Here is a 19,687-nt window from a genome sequence, read left to right on the forward strand (position 1 = left end):
CAGAGAGGAAATTATCTCCGTCTGGCCCCAAAAAAATTTCTAATCGGAAACTGGCGCCCTTGAGCCTGCAAGGCTCCAACGAAAACTCCCCCCTCAGAAGATATGTGGAATGTGCCGTCGCTATGGCTACTCAACTCTGTCTCCTTTCCCAGCCTGGGGGGGACTGCGGGAAGGCCGCTGAAACATTCCAGGGTCACCGCAACCCTCCAACCCTCAATGCTCCTCCCCCTATCCACACTGAGGTGACATGCGCTGCTTCATCGTGGCTGCAGGAACTGAAGTGGGGTTAGTCCCAACCCACCACCCCACTTAGTGGACACTTATGTTGTGTTGTCTGAAGTCTGTTGCATATCTGTCTGAGGTGTTTCTTTTTGCAGAGCAAAGCTGCCCTCCTGGTGGAGAGTAGCTCTGAAGTACCTTTTTTTTCCCCTCCACCTGAACCAATCCTCATGTTACCCCTCTTATCTCTATTAAGGTAGCGTGACTCAGGGTTGCGAATGACCACAGTCACCAATTCTTGTCATGCGTCTTGCCCATGTATGTCTGATCTCTGAATTGTGTGTACTGAAACCCTAATTTCCCTCTGGGATTAATAAAGTATCTTTGATTGATTTGATTGATTGATCCTCACTTTCCTATGATGATTATTATCTACATGTACGTAGAAAGAGGTGTTGTAAAAGGATGCCGATTTGACCTGGAAGTATATAATGTCCCATCCACAAGACTAATTCATAGACTTGCGCTTAAAAAACAATCAGCGAAAAGCTTGACATATCGGTCCTTATTTTAGGCAGAGAAATCTCCATACAACCCTACTAAAAAACAGCATCGCTCCATATTTCTAAACCATACCAGCAGATGTAATCGGTGTGAAAATGTATTTGCTGTATTTAACCTTGTGTGTTTCTTATCGCCCCTCCCATCAGAGAGGTGTGAAGAAGTTCTGCCAGTAGCAGACTCTCCAGGTCCAAGGGTCCTATCAGCAGAGGAGCAGCGCCGCCTGGCTGAGCAGGAGGAGAACACACTACGGGAACTCCGACTCTTTCTCAGGGACGTGACCAAGCGCCTGGCCACTGACAAACGATTCAACATCTTCAGCAAGCCAGTCGACATTGATGAGGTAAAATGGGACAACATGCGACTGAAGAGACTTTGTCTAAAGCTGTTTCTGGTATTATATTAAAATGAGATTTGTATTTTTGTACCAGGTGTCAGACTACCTGGAGGTGATTAGGCAGCCTATGGACCTATCCACTGTCATGACAAAGATTGACACTCATAAATACCTGACAGCCAAGGATTTCCTGGTGGACATCGACCTCATTTGCAGCAACGCTTTAGAGTACAACCCTGACAAGGATCCCGGGGGTGAGGACTGCAACACACTCTTAAAATACTCATGCACACGCGTTTTTTTCATATAAATTCAGTATGCACATAAAAATAGTCCAATACACACCTAAATGCTAAGTATTTTCAACAATGGTGCATTTTTAGTGAAGTTTTGCCCTTATTTTCTTCTAATTTCTGCATTCTATTCCATTCTATTTTAATTAATTAAAAATAGAATTTTTATCAAAACCTCCTGCCGTGCAGTCAGTCACTCATGAGACCGTATTGTCTCAAAGTCATTTTAGAGCTGTGATCTTAATGTCATAATATTCAGCCCTTATCGTGACAAAGAATTTCCAGAAAAATAAAGTAACTTTAAAATTCTCTAAATTCAAATAAAAAGGAGGGGGTGAAACCATCACTAACAGGTTTTCGCTTTAGAGTTAGTGGCTGGAAAACGCAGCCTGACAATTTAGCTTCATATCTTAAATGGTTGAATGATTTTAGGAAAAAACTGAATTGTGTTTTTTCTAGGACAAATTGCGACTATATTCACAATATAGAAGGGCTGGACAATATGACTTGAAGGAGGGGGGGTGTGTTCCTGTGGGTGAGTGGATGCAAACGAGAGTTGGCGTTTGTTTTAGCAGAGAAAAGAGGATACATCTTCAGAGCTAAACATGAATTTGGATCGAAATAAACACGCCAGAAAAGAAATGTAGTAATCTGAATTCACGGATCGGCTGATAGCAGAAAACCAGCCAGATTGAAATGCGCACAGACCTGCTTAACGTCGCCGGAGATGGCCAGCGGCTGCAACAGCCTGGGCTCCTGGCTCGTGCCGAGACCTTTTTTGGTTTAAGTGGTGCTGGCTCCCTGGTCGGTCAACGTCGGTCGTGGAAGGGGAGGATATTGCAATCCTTGATCATGGCTTGACTTTTCGGTTCCTCCAGCTACACCAAACGTGGAATTCAGATCGCGAGTCCGAATTATCCAAAACAAGATTGAATCAGAGAAACTCTTCCAAATTGGGTTTCACTCTAAATGTGAGAACTCGACCGAACACGCAGACTTCCGGTTTCACGTAGAAAGTCGAAACAAAACAAATGGAGTTGCTTCTAAGTTTTACCGTAACTTTTGAGAGCTAATTACTTGACAACTGTAAAGCGCTGGGTTCTGCTAGGCCAGATGGAAACAGCCCGCAGGGATTTGTGCCTAAGGCATTCTTTGTTCTTTGCTCTGCCCCACACGAGGTCTGAACTTCTGGTTTTATAAACTTTACTTTGTCACACCCACATGTATTTCATTCATTAACCACTTGATGGCACTGTGGCTCTTTCAAATAACCCAGTCTTCCAATCATGAGAGATTCATGCTCACAATTTAACAAAGTTATCCATATAATTCCTCAAAAATTACTACTTTAAACAGGAAATAACTAAATTTATGTCTTAAACTAAACAAGTTTTACCATTAGCATGAATTTTAACTGGAGAAACAAAAATTGGCAAACAAAAACAAACACAAAACAAGCAGTTAAGTTTGTAACTGATAGTTTTAACATTAGAGCATCAGAGCACCTTGATTTCTAATGGTGAAGCAAAACTAAAACACTGTTTTTAATGTGGATAAGCATAACAATATCAGGGTCTTAATGATGACAATATTCAGGAATCTTCCAGAACATGCCCTGATAAGGTTTTACGAGCATTCAGACTTTGGGGAAGAGTCAAGTTTTGGCAGGTTGAGATAGAACAGACCCCGTCCTGATATCGGCCTGTGCCTCCATTGGTGCACACGAGAAAGACACGCCACTTGGTAAAATTTATGTCCCTGGGAAAAGACACTGTAAACCCAAATAAGTTCCCAGAACTCAAAAATTTTGAGGCAATCAATTGCCTCAATTTTTTTGAGTTTTGATACTGAAAATTTTTAGTTTTCATAAATAAAATTTCTTAATAAATTTTACTCATACATTTGAAGTTTATTAAATTAAAATTGCTCATCCAATCAACTCAAAAGTTCAACTGTACACTGTAACCTCGAATAACTTCACTGAACTCAAAATTCATGAGGAAACTGATTACCTAATAATTTTTAAGTTAACTTATCTAAAAACTATAAGTTAACCATAATTTAAAAAATATGACCTGAATAAAATCAAAGCATTTAACTACATCCAACCTATAACTTAGCACATAAGCAACTTACAAAGCTTTATTTCACTAAACTTGCATATTTCATTTTGATTTAACTTTATTACATGTTTTTACTAACTTAATAATATAACTTATACGAACTCTAAATGGACCTATTAAACCCTAACCCAAATAAGCTGAATTTACTTAAAAGTGACAATGTGGCAGGCTGGTCAAGGCAGTAATTAACACCAGATCATGAATCACACACCCCTAGATGCTAACAGCCAATAAAAGTGGAACACTCAAAGTCAAGTCAAGTCAAGAGTATCTGGTGTGAACAACCACAGTATTAATAACAATGGGACAGCACAGCCGTACAGCATTACTTTGACCAACCTCCTCACTTATGGTGCCAACATGATACAAAAAGTAACATCACATCTGCAACACTGAACGAAATAATAACTGAGAACAACAATCATCCACAATAAACATGCATAAACACCCCAAAATAGAGAAAAATAACTGAAATTAAAGCTGCAAGCAGCGTCGTTCGGCCCTCGCAGCTCCGCGGCGCTCCGGCCTGGCTGGCAGCCCGGGGCACCAGGGCATGTCTGGCAGAACAGAAACGTCAATCATCCCGTCACCGGAAACAGCAAATGGCCTCCTAGTCCGCACCTCACCCTGACTAAGCATCCCCTCTGAGCTCACCATTAAATTGAATTGTAAGGTTACGGCGTTACGCCAGAATTCGCCATGGCATCAAAGCCCCTCCCTTTCTGGAAAGCTATCAGATTTGAATGGCCATTACAGCATCATGAAGACAGTGCATGACCTAGGTGTCATGTTGACTAAATTAGAGGGGACAAATATGGGCATTTCAGCATAAAATAATAACTTCCTTTAGTCAGGGGGCGGGGCTTAGATGATGTCAGCTGTCCACATTGTCATTGTTTACAGATATGGTCAATGATCACACAGACAAAGTTCGAAAAAGATCTGATCATGCACATGGGAGTTATTAAGTCAAGTAATGGCGAAAGGTCAAAGTTTGAGGCTTAGCCACGCCCACACCTTTCAACTTTTGAAAAATCCGACGGTTGAATTTTTTCCCCTATGCCTTAAGAGTATATAGCAGAAGCTTGAAGGCGATTGGTGAAAAGGGCGACGGAGCATCACTCTCCAAACAACGTGTGCGAAAACCACTAAATCGCGTACTTGGACCAAAATGGCCGACTTCCTGTGCAATTTTGTGCTTGGCTCCAAGAGACTTTTTTGTAGGTCCTGGGACACCACATTAGTGTACCAAATTTCGTAATCCTCAGTGAAAGCATGGCTTGGGGCTATTAGTTTAAATGGTCCTAGGGGGCGCTAGTTCAGAAATTAGGCCACGCCCACATATTTCAGCTGTCTATGTCTCTTTGGGGTCAGACTAGGATCACTCACCAGAAGTTTCGTAACGATATCACGATAAATGAAGAAATGAGAGGCAAACGTATTTCCATGGCGTGATGGCGATTTTCGCCATGCTCCCAAAGCCCCGCCTTTTTTTGAAACCTTCCAGTACTGGATACCAAGTGACCTCAAGTTGTCTACTGCTATTTGCCAGAGACTCCTGCTGATTGGGTAAAAGGAGTCCAGTAGGGAGCTGTGAAAAAAAGAGTGGCGCGGCGACAGATCAAAGTTTGAGGCTTAGCCACGCCCACACCTTTCAACTTTTGAAAAATCCGACGGTTGAATTTTTTCCCCTATGCCTTAAGAGTATATAGCAGAAGTTTGAAGGCGATTGGTGAAAAGGGCAACGGAGCATCACTCTCCAAACAACGTGTGCGAAAACCACTAAATCGCGTACTTGGACCAAAATGGCCGACTTCCTGTGCAATTTTGTGCTTGGCTCCAAGAGACTTTTTTGTAGGTCCTGGGACACCACATTAGTGTACCAAATTTCGTAATCCTCAGTCAAAGCATGGCTTGGGGCTATTAGTTTAAATGGTCCTAGGGGGCGCTATTTCAGAAATTAGGCCAAGCCCACATATTTCAGCTGTCTATGTCTCTTTGGGGTCAGACTAGGATCACTCACCAGAAGTTTCGTAACGATATCACGATAAATGAAGAAATGAGAGGCAAACGTATTTCCATGGCGTGATGGCGATTTTCGCCATGCTCCCAAAGCCCTGCCTTTTTTTGAAACCTTCCAGTACTGGATACCAAGTGACCTCAAGTTGTCTACTGCTATTTGCCAGAGACTCCTGCTGATTGGGTAAAAGGAGTCCAGTAGGGAGCTGTGAAAAAAAGAGTGGCGCGGCGACAGGTCAAAGTTTGAGGCTTAGCCACGCCCACACCTTTCAACTTTTGAAAAATCCGACGGTTGAATTTTTTCCTCTATGTCTTAAGAGCAGATGGCAGAAGTTTGAAGGAGATTGGTGAAAATGGCGACGGAGCATCACTCTCCAAACAACGTGTGCGAAAACCACTAAATTGCGTACTTGGACCAAAATGGCCGACTTCCTGTGCAACTTTGCACTTGGCTCCAAGAGACTTTTTTGTAGGTCCTGAGACACCACATTAGTGTACCAAATTTCGTAATCCTCAGTCAAAGCATGGCTTGGGGCTGACAGTTTTAATGGTCCTAGGGGGCGCTATTTCAGAAAATAGGCCACGCCCACCGGATGTTCACATCAGATCTTTTGGGGGGCCGGACTAGGATCACTCACAAGAAGTTTTGTGACGATATCTTTAAAAATGACGAAATGGGAGGCAAACGTAAGGCCACGGCGGTACGCCTGACTTCGCCGCGCCGCCACAGCCCCGCCCTCTGCCGAAAACTCCCATAAAGTGACGCCAAGCAACCCCCACTTGTCTTGAGTTACCAGCTACAAATTTGTGGTGATTAAGTGAAATGGGGCAATTTGGGACCTTTCACAGTAAAACTTGACCTTTTTGGTCCTGAGGGGGCGGGACTTGTGTGATGTCATCATCCGACCATTCAATATACTTTGTGGGTGGATGACGAATGACCACAGAAAATTTGGTAACTCTATTCCATTCAGTTATGAAGTTATAGCAATTTAAATGTTTTGGGCGAGTAGTCAAACTTCGAGGCCTGGCCCCGCCCCTTCAACATATACGAAAACTCAGAATCCTTGTCTCATTTTGTTCGCCCATCCCTTCTGAGCAATTTTACACCACTTTTGAGACAATCATGCAAAAAATGATCGAGCAATCCAATCAGAAACGGACCCTAAAAATGGCAAAAACGGTTAAAAATCGCCATTTCAACTCAAAATGGCCGTCTTCCTGTTTGATATTGACCATGCTTGCAAGAGACTTTTCTGTGCGGACTGTTGAGTACTACAAGTGTACCAAATTTCATAACTGTACGATAAACTAAGCTTTATGGAGAGGGTTTTTTTTCACTTTGTAGGGGGCGCTGTTCAGCCATTTTCTTTGAGATTTTTTTGGGACCTTTAAAATATCAAAATTTTCACTAGGCCTGACAGGTTTGCAAAATATTGTGAGTTTTGGGGTATGTTAAGGTCCCCAAAAAGCCGTTCAAAGCGGGCTAAGAATAATAAAAAAAGAATTAAAGCTGCAAGCAGCGTCGTTCGGCCCTCGCAGCTCCGCGCCGCTCCGGCCTGGCCGGCAGCCCGGGGCACCAGGGCATGTCTGGCAGAACAGAAACGTCAATCATCCCGTCACCGGAAACAGCAAATGGCCTCCTAGTCCGCACCTCACCCTGACTAAGCATCCCCTCTGAGCTCACCATTAAATTGAATTGTAAGGTTACGGCATACGCAAGAATTCGCCATGGCATCAAAGCCCCTCCCTTTCTGGAAAGCTATCAGATTTGAATGGCCATTACAGCATCATGAAGACAGTGCATGACCTAGGTGTCATGTTGACTAAATTAGAGGGGACAAATATGGGCATTTCAGCATAAAATAATAACTTCCTTTAGTCAGGGGGCGGGGCTTAGATGATGTCAGCTGTCCACATTGTCATTGTTTACAGATATGGTCAATGATCACACAGACAAAGTTCGAAAAAGATCTGATCATGCACATGGGAGTTATTAAGTCAAGTAATGGCGAAAGGTCAAAGTTTGAGGCTTAGCCACGCCCACACCTTTCAACTTTTGAAAAATCCGACGGTTGAATTTTTTCCCCTATGCCTTAAGAGTATATAGCAGAAGTTTGAAGGCGATTGGTGAAAAGGGCGACGGAGCATCACTCTCCAAACAACGTGTGCGAAAACCACTAAATCGCGTACTTGGACCAAAATGGCCGACTTCCTGTGCAATTTTGTGCTTGGCTCCAAGAGACTTTTTTGTAGGTCCTGGGACACCACATTAGTGTACCAAATTTCGTAATCCTCAGTGAAAGCATGGCTTGGGGCTATTAGTTTAAATGGTCCTAGGGGGCGCTATTTCAGAAATTAGGCCACGCCCACATATTTCAGCTGTCTATGTCTCTTTGGGGTCAGACTAGGATCACTCACCAGAAGTTTCGTAACGATATCACGATAAATGAAGAAATGAGAGGCAAACGTATTTCCATGGCGTGATGGCGATTTTCGCCATGCTCCCAAAGCCCCGCCTTTTTTTGAAACCTTCCAGTACTGGATACCAAGTGACCTCAAGTTGTCTACTGCTATTTGCCAGAGACTCCTGCTGATTGGGTAAAAGGAGTCCAGTAGGGAGCTGTGAAAAAAAGAGTGGCGCGGCGACAGGTCAAAGTTTGAGGCTTAGCCACGCCCACACCTTTCAACTTTTGAAAAATCCGACGGTTGAATTTTTTCCCCTATGCCTTAAGAGTATATAGCAGAAGTTTGAAGGCGATTGGTGAAAAGGGCGACGGAGCATCACTCTCCAAACAACGTGTGCGAAAACCACTAAATCGCGTACTTGGACCAAAATGGCCGACTTCCTGTGCAATTTTGTGCTTGGCTCCAAGAGACTTTTTTGTAGGCCCTGGGACACCACATTAGTGTACCAAATTTCGTAATCCTCAGTCAAAGCATGGCTTGGGGCTATTAGTTTAAATGGTCCTAGGGGGCGCTATTTCAGAAATTAGGCCACGCCCACATATTTCAGCTGTCTATGTCTCTTTGGGGTCAGACTAGGATCACTCACCAGAAGTTTCGTAATGATATCACGATAAATGAAGAAATGAGAGGCAAACGTATTTCCATGGCGTGATGGCGATTTTCGCCATGCTCCCAAAGCCCTGCCTTTTTTTTAAACCTTCCAGTACTGGAGACCAAGTGACCTCAAGTTGTCTACTGCTATTTGCCAGAGACTCCTGCTGATTGGGTAAAAGGAGTCCAGTAGGGAGCTGTGAAAAAAAGAGTGGCGCGGCGACAGGTCAAAGTTTGAGGCTTAGCCACGCCCACACCTTTCAACTTTTGAAAAATCCGACGGTTGAATTTTTTCCTCTATGTCTTAAGAGCAGATGGCAGAAGTTTGAAGGAGATTGGTGAAAATGGCGACGGAGCATCACTCTCCAAACAACGTGTGCGAAAACCACTAAATTGCGTACTTGGACCAAAATGGCCGACTTCCTGTGCAACTTTGCACTTGGCTCCAAGAGACTTTTTTGTAGGTCCTGAGACACCACATTAGTGTACCAAATTTCGTACTCCTCAGTCAAAGCATGGCTTGGGGCTGACAGTTTTAATGGTCCTAGGAGGCGCTATTTCAGAAAATAGGCCACGCCCACCGGATGTTCACATCAGATCTTTTGAGGGGCCGGACTAGGATCACTCACAACAAGTTTCGTGACGATATCTTTAGAAATGACGAAATGGAAGGCAAACGTAAGGCCATGGCGGTACGCCTGACTTCGCCGCGCCGCCACAGCCCCACCTTCTGCCGAAAACTCCCATAAAGTGACGCCAAGCAACCTCCACTTGTCTTGAGTTAACAGCTACAAGTTTGTGGTGATTAAGTGAAATGGGGCAATTTGGGACCTTTCACAGTAAAACTTGACCTTTTTGGTCCTGAGGGGGCGGGGCTTGTGTGATGTCATCATCCGACCATTCAATTTACTTTGTGGCTGGATGACGAATGACCACAGAAAGTTTGGTAATTCTATTCCTTTCAGTTATGAAGTTATAGCAATTTAAAATTTTTTGGCGAGTAGTCAAACTTCGAGGCCTGGCCCCGCCCCTTCAACATGTACGAAAAGTCAGAATCTTTGTCTCATTTTGTTCGCCCATCCCTTCTGAGCAATTTTACACAATTTTTGAGACGATCGTGCAAAAAATGATCGAGCAATCCAATCAGAAATGGACCCTAAAAAGGGCCAAAACGGCAAAAAATCGCCATTTCAACCCAAAATGGCCGACTTCCTGTTTGATATTGACCATGCATGCAAGAGACTTTTCTGTGCGGACTGTTTAGTACTATAAATGTACCAAATTTCATAACTGTACGATAAACTAAGCTTTATGGAGAGGGTTTTTTTTCACTTTGTAGGGGGCGCTGTTCAGCCATTTTCTTTGCGATTTTTTTGTGACCTTTAAAATATCAAATTTTTCACCAGGCCTGACAAGTTTGCAAAATATTGTGAGTTTTGGGGTATGTTAAGGTCCCCAAAAAGCTGTTCAAAGGGGGCACGGAATAACAAAAAATAATCAGAGCAAAAACAAGAGGCCTTCGCAGCGCTTTCGCTGCTCGGGCCTAATAATAAACAGAGCAAAAACAAGAGGCCTTCGCAGCGCTTTCGCTGCTCGGGCCTAAATATGACTACCCACACTGCACCACTCCCACCAGTTGTTTATTGTTCCTGAAATCCAACACAATTGCTAGTTTGTGGTTTTTTTTCTTGTAAATCCACAAATATTAAAAATAATATACAAGTCTGTTTATCAGACACACTTTAGGGTTGACGTAAAGATGAATGGAATAATATAGAAACATAACATAATAAATCGATCTTTCTTTGGTTAATATTACTCATTAAAATTAAGTTATGTTTACTTAAAAAAAGAAATAGTTCAGATTAATTAAAACGTTTGAGTTCTATGTACTTAAAACAAGAAAAATGTTGAACAAGCTCAACAAATTGGAGTTCTAAAAACAGTTTTTTAAATTATGAGTTTTATCTACTCAATATATTTGATCATTTAGAACTTTAGGGTTTACTATAGGAGATAGCCAGCTCCAAACTCCCCCCTGTTGCTGAGTGTGAGAGAAAAGGACTTTGTGTGAACCCAACACAAGTTAATCTGGGAGTAATGTGGATTTCCGTTACATCTTTGTCCACATTTCACCACCTTTAATCGGGGTTAAACCTTTTTTATGTTATTTTTTTACCTAACAGCTAAGTCAGCTAATGTTTTAGCCTGCCGCAGTCCACCTTGTTCTCACCTTAAAAAAAAGCAAATCTTAAACCCTCTTCAAAAGTCAGTGAAATAATGCAGACTCCTCCTCATCACCGGTAAAAACACATAATACTTGATGCTGGGTGCATCGTGTTTGCATCCTGCAAACTGTAAACCCAAGCAAATGCAGCATTTTTATGATGCTTCATTGCTAAAGTAGTGTACTTCTCTTTATGTTGAGTTATGTTGCAATAAAAATAGAGCAAATACAGTCCCCATGAAATCAATAGAATAGAACATGTTTTGTGTGGGTTTGCATTTTTATCCCCAACATTCTCTAAAACCGTGGACGCTCCCTCACCCATCAGGAAGTGATGGTTCTGATTCTTGCCTTGTATGATCAGAGCTGTCTGATCCCAACAGGAAACCGCTTTCTGCCCAAAAGAATTATCTCCCAGTCTTTGCAGCCAAGAGTATCATTTGTCAGAGCGAAGGGTTTACAAACGATACACAGAGGAGCAAAAATGCAATTAGGCAGTTTTAATAAAGACGGCTAACAAAGCCTCCTCCCTGCCCGCCCTGTGCTTGGCCTGGGGAATATGGCCCAGAGCCTGCACAATTATGCTAGTGCGCAAGTTCAACATCAGCACTTAAAGGCCTGAAATAAAAAACACCCAATTATACCTCAGCTGCCTGTTTTACTCCTGCTTGTGTTTCACACTAAACTCTGCAGCCAAACGAAAACCTCACATTGTGAAGGGTGATCTCTTTTATTCCCCACAATGTGTCTTAGTGTCACACATCCTGCTCAGCAGCTTGAGGGAAGTGGTGATAACAACCCCGGTGCTGTGAAGTAACACATGGGCAGCAGAGCAGTTTGCCCTGTCTGCTGAAGACGGCAGGGTCAGGCGGTGCTCAAAAAGGGGCTGATGAGCTCTCGGCATCCTACCTGGCCTTTGACACGTCTTCCACAGATGGACATTTTTGTCCTTAAAACACACTTGCATTTACACACGCTCACATGTGCTCTCAGTAGAAGAAGGCACACACTCGGACACATTGCAATTAAGCAGCCACCTTCCAATTAGTGCAGCAGGAAAGATGGCAGCTTGTGACCCCTCTGTCCCGTTAAGCCTGAGCCGCTCTCCTGTTGCCTGCAGTAATGAGAAACTGTCTGTTTACAGCGGCCATGCCTTCGCTCGTGTCTGCAGCTTGGTCTTTGTTTTTCTCTCCGTGGAAGCAGAGGCAGGGGGGAGCAGAAGAGAATTTAATGATGATGTTGCACATGTATGGAGAAAGAGAAATGGGAGTTACGAAGATGCAGGAAGTCCTACAGATAATGAGTTCTCATTTTGAGAATATGTTTTATTGTTTGTGTTGGCCCGAGTGCGTCCGTCTTTATTTGGTTTCTGTCTCTGAGCGTGTGGGGTGGTGATATCAGCTCTTTCATGTTCTATTGGCTAATGTATACATCTGAAAAGCCAGCTCTGCCTTATTAGAAATGCTGGGATATAGCTATAATTCTGTTTCTCACAGGTATAGGAGAATGCAGCTGGCTTTCAATCGATTGTTTGCCTTTTCATGCATTATTAACTGATGAGAAAACACCAGAAAGGGCTTTATCAGCTATCTTTTGAGTGTGTTTCTGTGTAAAGGTTATAATTACAGTTTTATTTGTTGTGGGGGGATTTCCGAGCATCCTGTATGGAGAAAATATTTACATCATTCAGGAGTGATCAGCTAACCACCTAGTCTTAGTGCAGGCGTAACTAGAGTGGCAGAAATGCTCAGGTGACCTTCGAACATGAAAGCAAATTCAACACGAGTGGCAGGAATTATAATAAACATCTTATTTATTGTTTTTTTCCCAAGAGGTCCTTCTAGAAGTTAATTCCAGCAGGAATAGTTTAATATTTCTGCTGAAATAACCGTGTAATGTGAAAAATAATGGCTGCGTGAAGATGTATAGCAGATATTTATATAAATGGCTACAAAATTTAGGAGCTTGATGTTATTTTTTGTGATGACAGCAATCTGCCAGAGTAGCTGTTAGTTCATCAGTCTGTTTGGATGTAAACTCTTGTTTTCAAGTATGGATCCATAACAAGTAATAATTCATAATATTTACACAGAAACACAGTGTCCCTGAATTCTGAAAGGATAATTCTTGTGTCCCAATCAGAGCACCCACACAACGCTCCTTTAGGTTTACCATCCGTTTTCCTCTTCTTCCTCAGATAAGGTGATCAGGCACAGAGCGTGCAGTCTAAAGGACACGGCTCACGCTATATTCGCTTCTGAGCTAGATCCAGAGTTCGACCGCATGTGTGAAGACATCAAGGAGGCACGCAAAAAAAGAGGTAAGATCTTTAATTCAAAGCTTTCTCTTCCTGCATTTCTTCTATTGTGCAGCAGCATTTTCTCATACTAATGTTTTCTCAGCAGAATATTTGACTTTATTTAAACATATAGAGAGGTTTTGGGAGTCTTTAAATTACTGCTTATTCAAGAGATGGTGTTTTTCCCCCCCCCTGGAAATAGGGGGCAGTACATACCTAAGTCATTGCAAGCAAACTTGTTTTTTTTTATGTTCGAGTAAGACCTTACCAATGTATGACCATTAGGGTAAAAAGAAAATCCCTGGGAGTGCAATTTTCTAATGAGTACTCCGTCAGATCTTTCAACCTCTGAATGGCACAAGTTCTGTAAGCATCCGTCCGTCCGTCCATTTTCTTCCGCCTATCCAGAGTGTGGTCGCGGGGGCAGCAGCCTAAGCCGAGCGGCCCAGTTTTCCCTTTCCCCAGCTACTTGGGCCAGCTCCTCTGGGGGAATCCCAAAGCGTTCCTGGCCAGCAGAGAGACATAGTCCCTCCAGCGTGTCCTGGGTCTTCCCATGGGTCTCCTCCCAGTTGGACGTGCCTGGAAAACCTCACCAGGAAGGCGTCCAGGAAGCATCCTAACTAGATGCCTGAGCCACCCCAACTGATTTCTCTCGACATGGAGGAGCAGCGGATCTACTCCGAGCCCATCCCGGATGATCAAGCTTTTCATCCTATCTCTAAGGGAGAGCCCAGCCACCCTGCAGAGAAAACTCATTTCGGCCGCTTGTATCTGCGATCTTGTTCTTTCGGTCACTATCCAAAGCTCGTGACCGTAGGTGAGTGTAGGAACGTAGATCGACCGGTAAATCAAGAGATTTGCCTTCTGGCTCACAACCGTCTAGTACAACGCCCGCATCACTGCAGACGCAGCACCAGTCCGCCTATCGATCTCACGCTCCATCTTTCCCTCACTCGTGAACAAGACCCCAAGATACTTAAACTCCTCCACTTGAGGCAGGACCTCATCCCTTACTTGAAGAAGGCAGTCTACCCTTTTCCAACTCAAGACCATAGTCTTGGATTTAGAGGGGCTGATTTTCATCCCAGCTACTTCACGCTGCTGTGAACTGCTCCAGCGAAAGATGGTGATCATGTTCTGATGAATCCAGCAGGACCACATTGTCTGCCAAAAGAAGAGACCTGATCCTTAGGCCACCAACAAGGATCCCCTCAACACCTTGGCTGTGCCCAGATATCCTGTCCATACAGAATTGGTGATAAAGGGCAGCCTTGGTGAAGGCCAACTCTCACCGAAAACGAGCTCCACTTACAGCCGGCAATGCAAACCAAGCTCTGACACCGGTACAAGGACCTAACAGCCCATATAGGGAGCCTAAGTCTCCTCCCTTTCCGGTCGGCTCATGGGTCCCCCGGAAGAACGAAAAAGAAATGCAAGTCAATGGGGTAAAACAGCTGTTTTCTAATCCGCTTTGCCTTACGGCTTACGCCCTGGATCACACATATGTTTTACTGCAGTTTAAATGAAAAGTAATGATGGGTGTTTCGACCATGCCAGTTACACACTTAAAAATTTTTCAGCTTGTAAAAGTTTGTAATTAGCATGACTACGAACCAGACATCGACACGTGACGTCACCACATAAACTCCTCTTCCCTAACGTAGCTGCTTCTTACCAAATAGCCAGATTTATGGTGGTTCTTTCCTCCTGTGGGAAGGATTTGAAGTTTTCTGAACTTACAGCCCTTCTCCCTCAGTTTTCTCCGTGTCTGGTTCGATGACATCACTTTGGTGAAGCGCATTTGTAGTCCTGAACTTATTTTCACACAAAACCTAAAATTGTGTTTCCCCTCGTTCGAAAATAAGCGCCTTCTCGGTATCAAACTGCTTCTTTAAAATTCACAGACGTCATGTGTGAAATATGGCACAAAACAAATGGAATTCGAAAATAGCGTTTTTAGCCCCATTGACTTGCATTAATTTTTTCGTTCCGTGGTTCTGAAGTAGATGGTCGTGACTTAGGCTCCCTATAAAAGGGCCTGGTATCCCGCACTCGCCGAGTACCCTCCACAGGGCCCCTCGAGGGACGTGGGTGAACACCTTCAGCCTAAGGTTTCCTGGTGCCAAGAGCACATACTGACACCTTTATGCTTGAACATGGTGTTTGTTTAGGACAATCCATGATGTGCACATAAGTCCAGTAACAAAAAACCTCAGATTCAGATCGGGTGGCAATTCCTCCCAACCACACCACTCAAGGTTTCACTCTCATTGCCCACGTGAGCGTTCAAGTCCCACAGCAGAACGAGGTAAATACCAGAAGAGGCTCTCTCCCAGCACCCTCTCCAAAGACTCAAAAAAGTGTGGGTAGTATGAGCTGCAGTTTGGTGCATAAGCACAAACTACACAAACTACAATCATGACCTGTCCTACATGTAGGCAGAGGGAGGCTTTCGTTCACCGGTTTAAACCCCGACATACAGGCCCCAAGATGGGGGGCAACAAGTATGCCCACCCTTGCTCTGCGCCACTCAGTGGGAACAACTCCAGAGTTGTTGAAAGTCCAACTCCTCTCAAGTAAACTGGTTCTGGAGCCAGAGCCATGCATTGAGGTGAGTAACTATATCTAGCTTGAAGCTCTCAACCCCATACACCAACTCTGGCTCTTTCCTCATCAGAAAGGTGACATTCCACGCACTGAGAGCTAGCTTATGTAGCCGAGGATCAGAGCGCCAAGGTCCCTGCCTTCAGCTACCACCTGACACACAATGCACCCAAACCCTTTAAGCCCCTCCCACGAGTGGTGAGCTCATGGAAAGGGAGACCCACGTCTTCTCTTCGGGCTGTGCCTGGCCGGGCACCTTGGGTAAAAGCATGGCCACCAGGCGCTTGCCAACGTACTCCGGCTGCAGGCCTGGCTCTAGAGAGGCGCCCCGATGACCCACGTCTAGGCAAGAGAACACGGTTTCCATTTATGTTTGTCTTCATAAGGGGTCTATGGGGTGCACTTTGTCTGATCCCTCACCTAGGACCTGTTTGCCATGGGTGACCCTACCAGAGGCATAAAGCCTCAGACAAGTTTTATAACCGTTTGTTACAAATCAGTTCATGTGTTTTGTCTTCAGTATGGTGTCACTCAGAGACTTGGACCCACTCCCATGTATTTTTGACCCGGCTTTATGGTTATATGTTACAAAGCCTCCAATATTTTCCAACAACTGGGCATCATTTAATTAATTTTCAGCAACATTTTGATGGATATTTCCAGAGATTAACAGTAAAAACTTCTCATCTCTTTAGGAGTTTGTTACCAACGTGGATCTGAAAGTCAGACATGGGTAAAACTTGAATTTTCCAAAACAGAAGAAAGGTTTAGAAATATGTGGTATAGTATTCTAGAAAAATATACAGTATTTGACATTTTATGAGCAACTATGAAACAATAATGATAAATAAAAATAGGTGCTAGCGCTCCCAACAACCACCTCTTGAGTTTCTGGATGATGTTTTCCAAGAGCAAACGAACCGAAGGCGGTTTGTGTCGGCTGTGGTTTTTCCTGCTTCTTTGATGGATTATTCCATAGAGCTCGAAGCTCCTATAAAGGAGATAAAATCTGAAGGGTAACCCCAGCAGCTCTTGATGGAGCAATGGAGTCGGGTTTTAGTGCAGAATTGGTGGCAGAGACTGAAGTGAGGCCTGAGGCTCTTGTCGTTTTAGACGTTACTTTCTGCTCCAGCTGTTTGTCTGACTCTGAATTCGTACGCTCATCAAACAGCCCAGAGCTGAGCGGAGGGGACCAGGGAGGGGGGTCTAAATCAGATTTATGCACCCATGCAATGAGCTAAGTAATAAACGACTTTTATGTTAACACTCATACATGTTCAGGTTTTTGCTAACATAGGAATTGGCTAATTAAATTGTTCCTTTACGCTGAACTCGATCTGCTCACCAGCCCACGTAGGACCATGCTTATTCATTTTTAAGTGTGTTTTAGTTTTATAAAACCACACTGACCCCATCAATACATTTTACTGCACAAAACGTGTCATTTGTGCGTCCTTGGTTGGTTTTGGTTCAGAAAAGCTTCAACATAGAGAGACGTTCTGAGCCCGTCCAGCTTTAAAGGTTAGACTCCTGCTTGTCGAGCACTAAATTCATCAAACCAAAAGCACGTTTTCAGGTTCATGAGAAATGTTTGATTTTCTCTTTTTTCCCAACTAAAGACACGAGACGTTAATAGAAGGTTGCAGTGTGAGGAGTGAGCTGCCCGAGGAGGTGTACTGCTGTATAAATATTTCATCTTCCAGGCCACTTCTCCACATTAAGCTATCAGTTAGCTCCGAACGACGTGATGCCCAGCTGAAGCTGTGTTTAACACCCACAGTACATCTGAGGGTCATTCTCTCCCTCATGATCAGATTAAAAGAGCTGTACATTTGGTGAAAATTCTAACTGTTGCTTTATGTCTCCTTTTCTGGCCCTTGAAAGTGTTCATGTGTTTTTGTTTCTATTCATATCACCTACTGGCTCCGAGTCGAGCTCACTATTCTCTCTGTTCTATCTTTAGTTGTTATGTGTTAATATCTGAGCTGATTGACGTGTATTTGTATTCAGATGGACGTTTCATAACCCTTTGGTCATGTTTGTCTGCCAAAACGTATTCCTGTCATCTCATGCCAGTCAGCTGTGTGCTTCTGTTGTTTTTCCACACTGATCATAATGGGTGCTCTGCAGACCCCCAGTCGCTGGCTCAGCTGACGGACCCCCCAAGTGTTTCACCAACTCGAAAGCAGCCATGTGGAGGAGAGGAGCAGGCCAGGACGAGCTCCTACGGAGAGTCCCCCTACAAACCGTCCCCCACGAGTGAGTAATTGTTTAGTCAGTTATTTGGTGTATATTAGGGCCTAAACGGTTCACTAAGTGATTGGAATCATCACCGTTGTGTTCTCTCTGCTTTATTTATCTGGATTTAAAACAACAAAATCATCTTTATGCTCAGATTTTGCTTTAGGATGACATTAGGCTTGCTTTACTGATATCTGAACAGCCCAAACTCACCGGTCTTCAAATACAAAGTATTTAATCATCAAACCGCACTGCTGCTGCAATCAGGCAGATCACACAGAGTTTCAGGTAATTCTCATTCAACTCTGTTCTTCTGTCAGAGCAAAGCAAGGCAACATGGATCTGTGGTTCCTGGACAGGTGTGGAAATCTGATGATTGTTTTAATATGAACATGTTCTCAAAGTGTTTTTGTTCGTAAATAACTGAATAAGTTTTGTGGCAGCGTCTTTTCAGTAGATACAGCTGGAGCACATGCATTTAATCTAAGCCACATAATCTGGATTATTTGTAGGAGAGTGCAATCTTAGGTACCTCATGCAGTGGCGGTTTTACCATTAGGCATTGGTCGGCGGCCGCCGGGGGCCCCCTTGTGTTGGGGGGCCCCCTAGCCCTGACCACCGGCACCCCTCTGTTAATGCCTTTTTTATTTTTTATTCTTATTACCAACCTGTCGCCGCAGACGGGACTGGACATGCACACTTCTCATTACCATAGTTCCTGAACCGTTCAAGATATGATTAAAATTCCAAAAGTGCTGAAAAGATTAAAAATGGGGCTTTTCGTGCATATACAATATATTACTGTAGCCACCGGGATTCCCTGTCTTGAGCGCAAGGAATCACAACACAGATTCAGAGACGTTCTGAGTTTGTCATCCATAATGCTCCGTTTTTATAACTTTTGAACGGCTGATCAGATTCAAAACATTCCAACGGCTCCTAAAAGTACATAAAAGCAGCTTTCCAACAATCTATAGCATGAAGCAATCAGAGTTATGGAAAATATCGCTACGAGGGGAAATCCTGCTGTACAGCCTGATAGAAACTGAGAGCAGCGCCGCGGTGAAAGCGGATAACGGAACGGGGAAGCTAATTAGCATAAAAAGCATGAAGTTATGGAAATGCCTCAAGGAAAATGAACACAATCTATTAGGTGTCCCAGAAGGCTTATATCTGAAGATAGTGACCACGAAGAACGACAGATCTCCAGTGAATCAGGGTATGAATGTTTGTTCCGTCTTAATTTTTAATTTTTTTATTTGAACAACCCTCAATTATTTGCTAATTGTACGATTCGGCTTCATTCCAGCATTATTCATCTTTTTACAATAAATAATAATTTTTGCTAAAACAACATTTTTGGTATAGCAGTGCATGGTGTGCAAGAGAAGCACACCATGGCAGTGTGAGGTGCGTAGAGTGGGACTCTGCCTGCAGCTGGAGAGAAACTGCTTCAAGGTCTACCACATCAAATCAAAACGTCTGAAAGTTTACAAAACTAAATGGTCTTAAAACTGCTAAAAAAGATACCAAGGTTCAAACTTTGAGAGTAGATGCATTACATTTCAAAGTTTAAATTGTTCATTCCAAATTGTTTGCCCAGTAATTTTGAAGTTCCTGTTCAGTAATAAATGTAAAAAATTCAAATCCAGTTTTTGCTTTTTTCACTTTTAAGCTGATTTTTTTAAAGGCTTTAAAAGAAAT

At 43.5% G+C, this 19,687-nt stretch overlaps 1 protein-coding gene across 1 annotated transcript in view; it reads left to right on the forward strand.

Moving 5' to 3' along the window:
- The window catches only part of atad2b (ATPase family AAA domain containing 2B), a 122,874-nt gene that overhangs the window by 38,996 nt on the left and 64,191 nt on the right, over nt 1-19,687 (forward strand). Inside the window, exons 21-24 of the mRNA XM_015948168.3 lie at nt 930-1,123; nt 1,212-1,371; nt 13,037-13,159; nt 17,873-18,001. Coding sequence (XP_015803654.3) covers nt 930-1,123; nt 1,212-1,371; nt 13,037-13,159; nt 17,873-18,001 — 606 coding nt within the window. The remainder of the gene's footprint in view (nt 1-929; nt 1,124-1,211; nt 1,372-13,036; nt 13,160-17,872; nt 18,002-19,687) is intronic.

Source organism: Nothobranchius furzeri, chromosome 2 (assembly GCF_043380555.1).
Source record: "Nothobranchius furzeri strain GRZ-AD chromosome 2, NfurGRZ-RIMD1, whole genome shotgun sequence".
Taxonomy (NCBI): domain Eukaryota; kingdom Metazoa; phylum Chordata; class Actinopteri; order Cyprinodontiformes; family Nothobranchiidae; genus Nothobranchius; species Nothobranchius furzeri.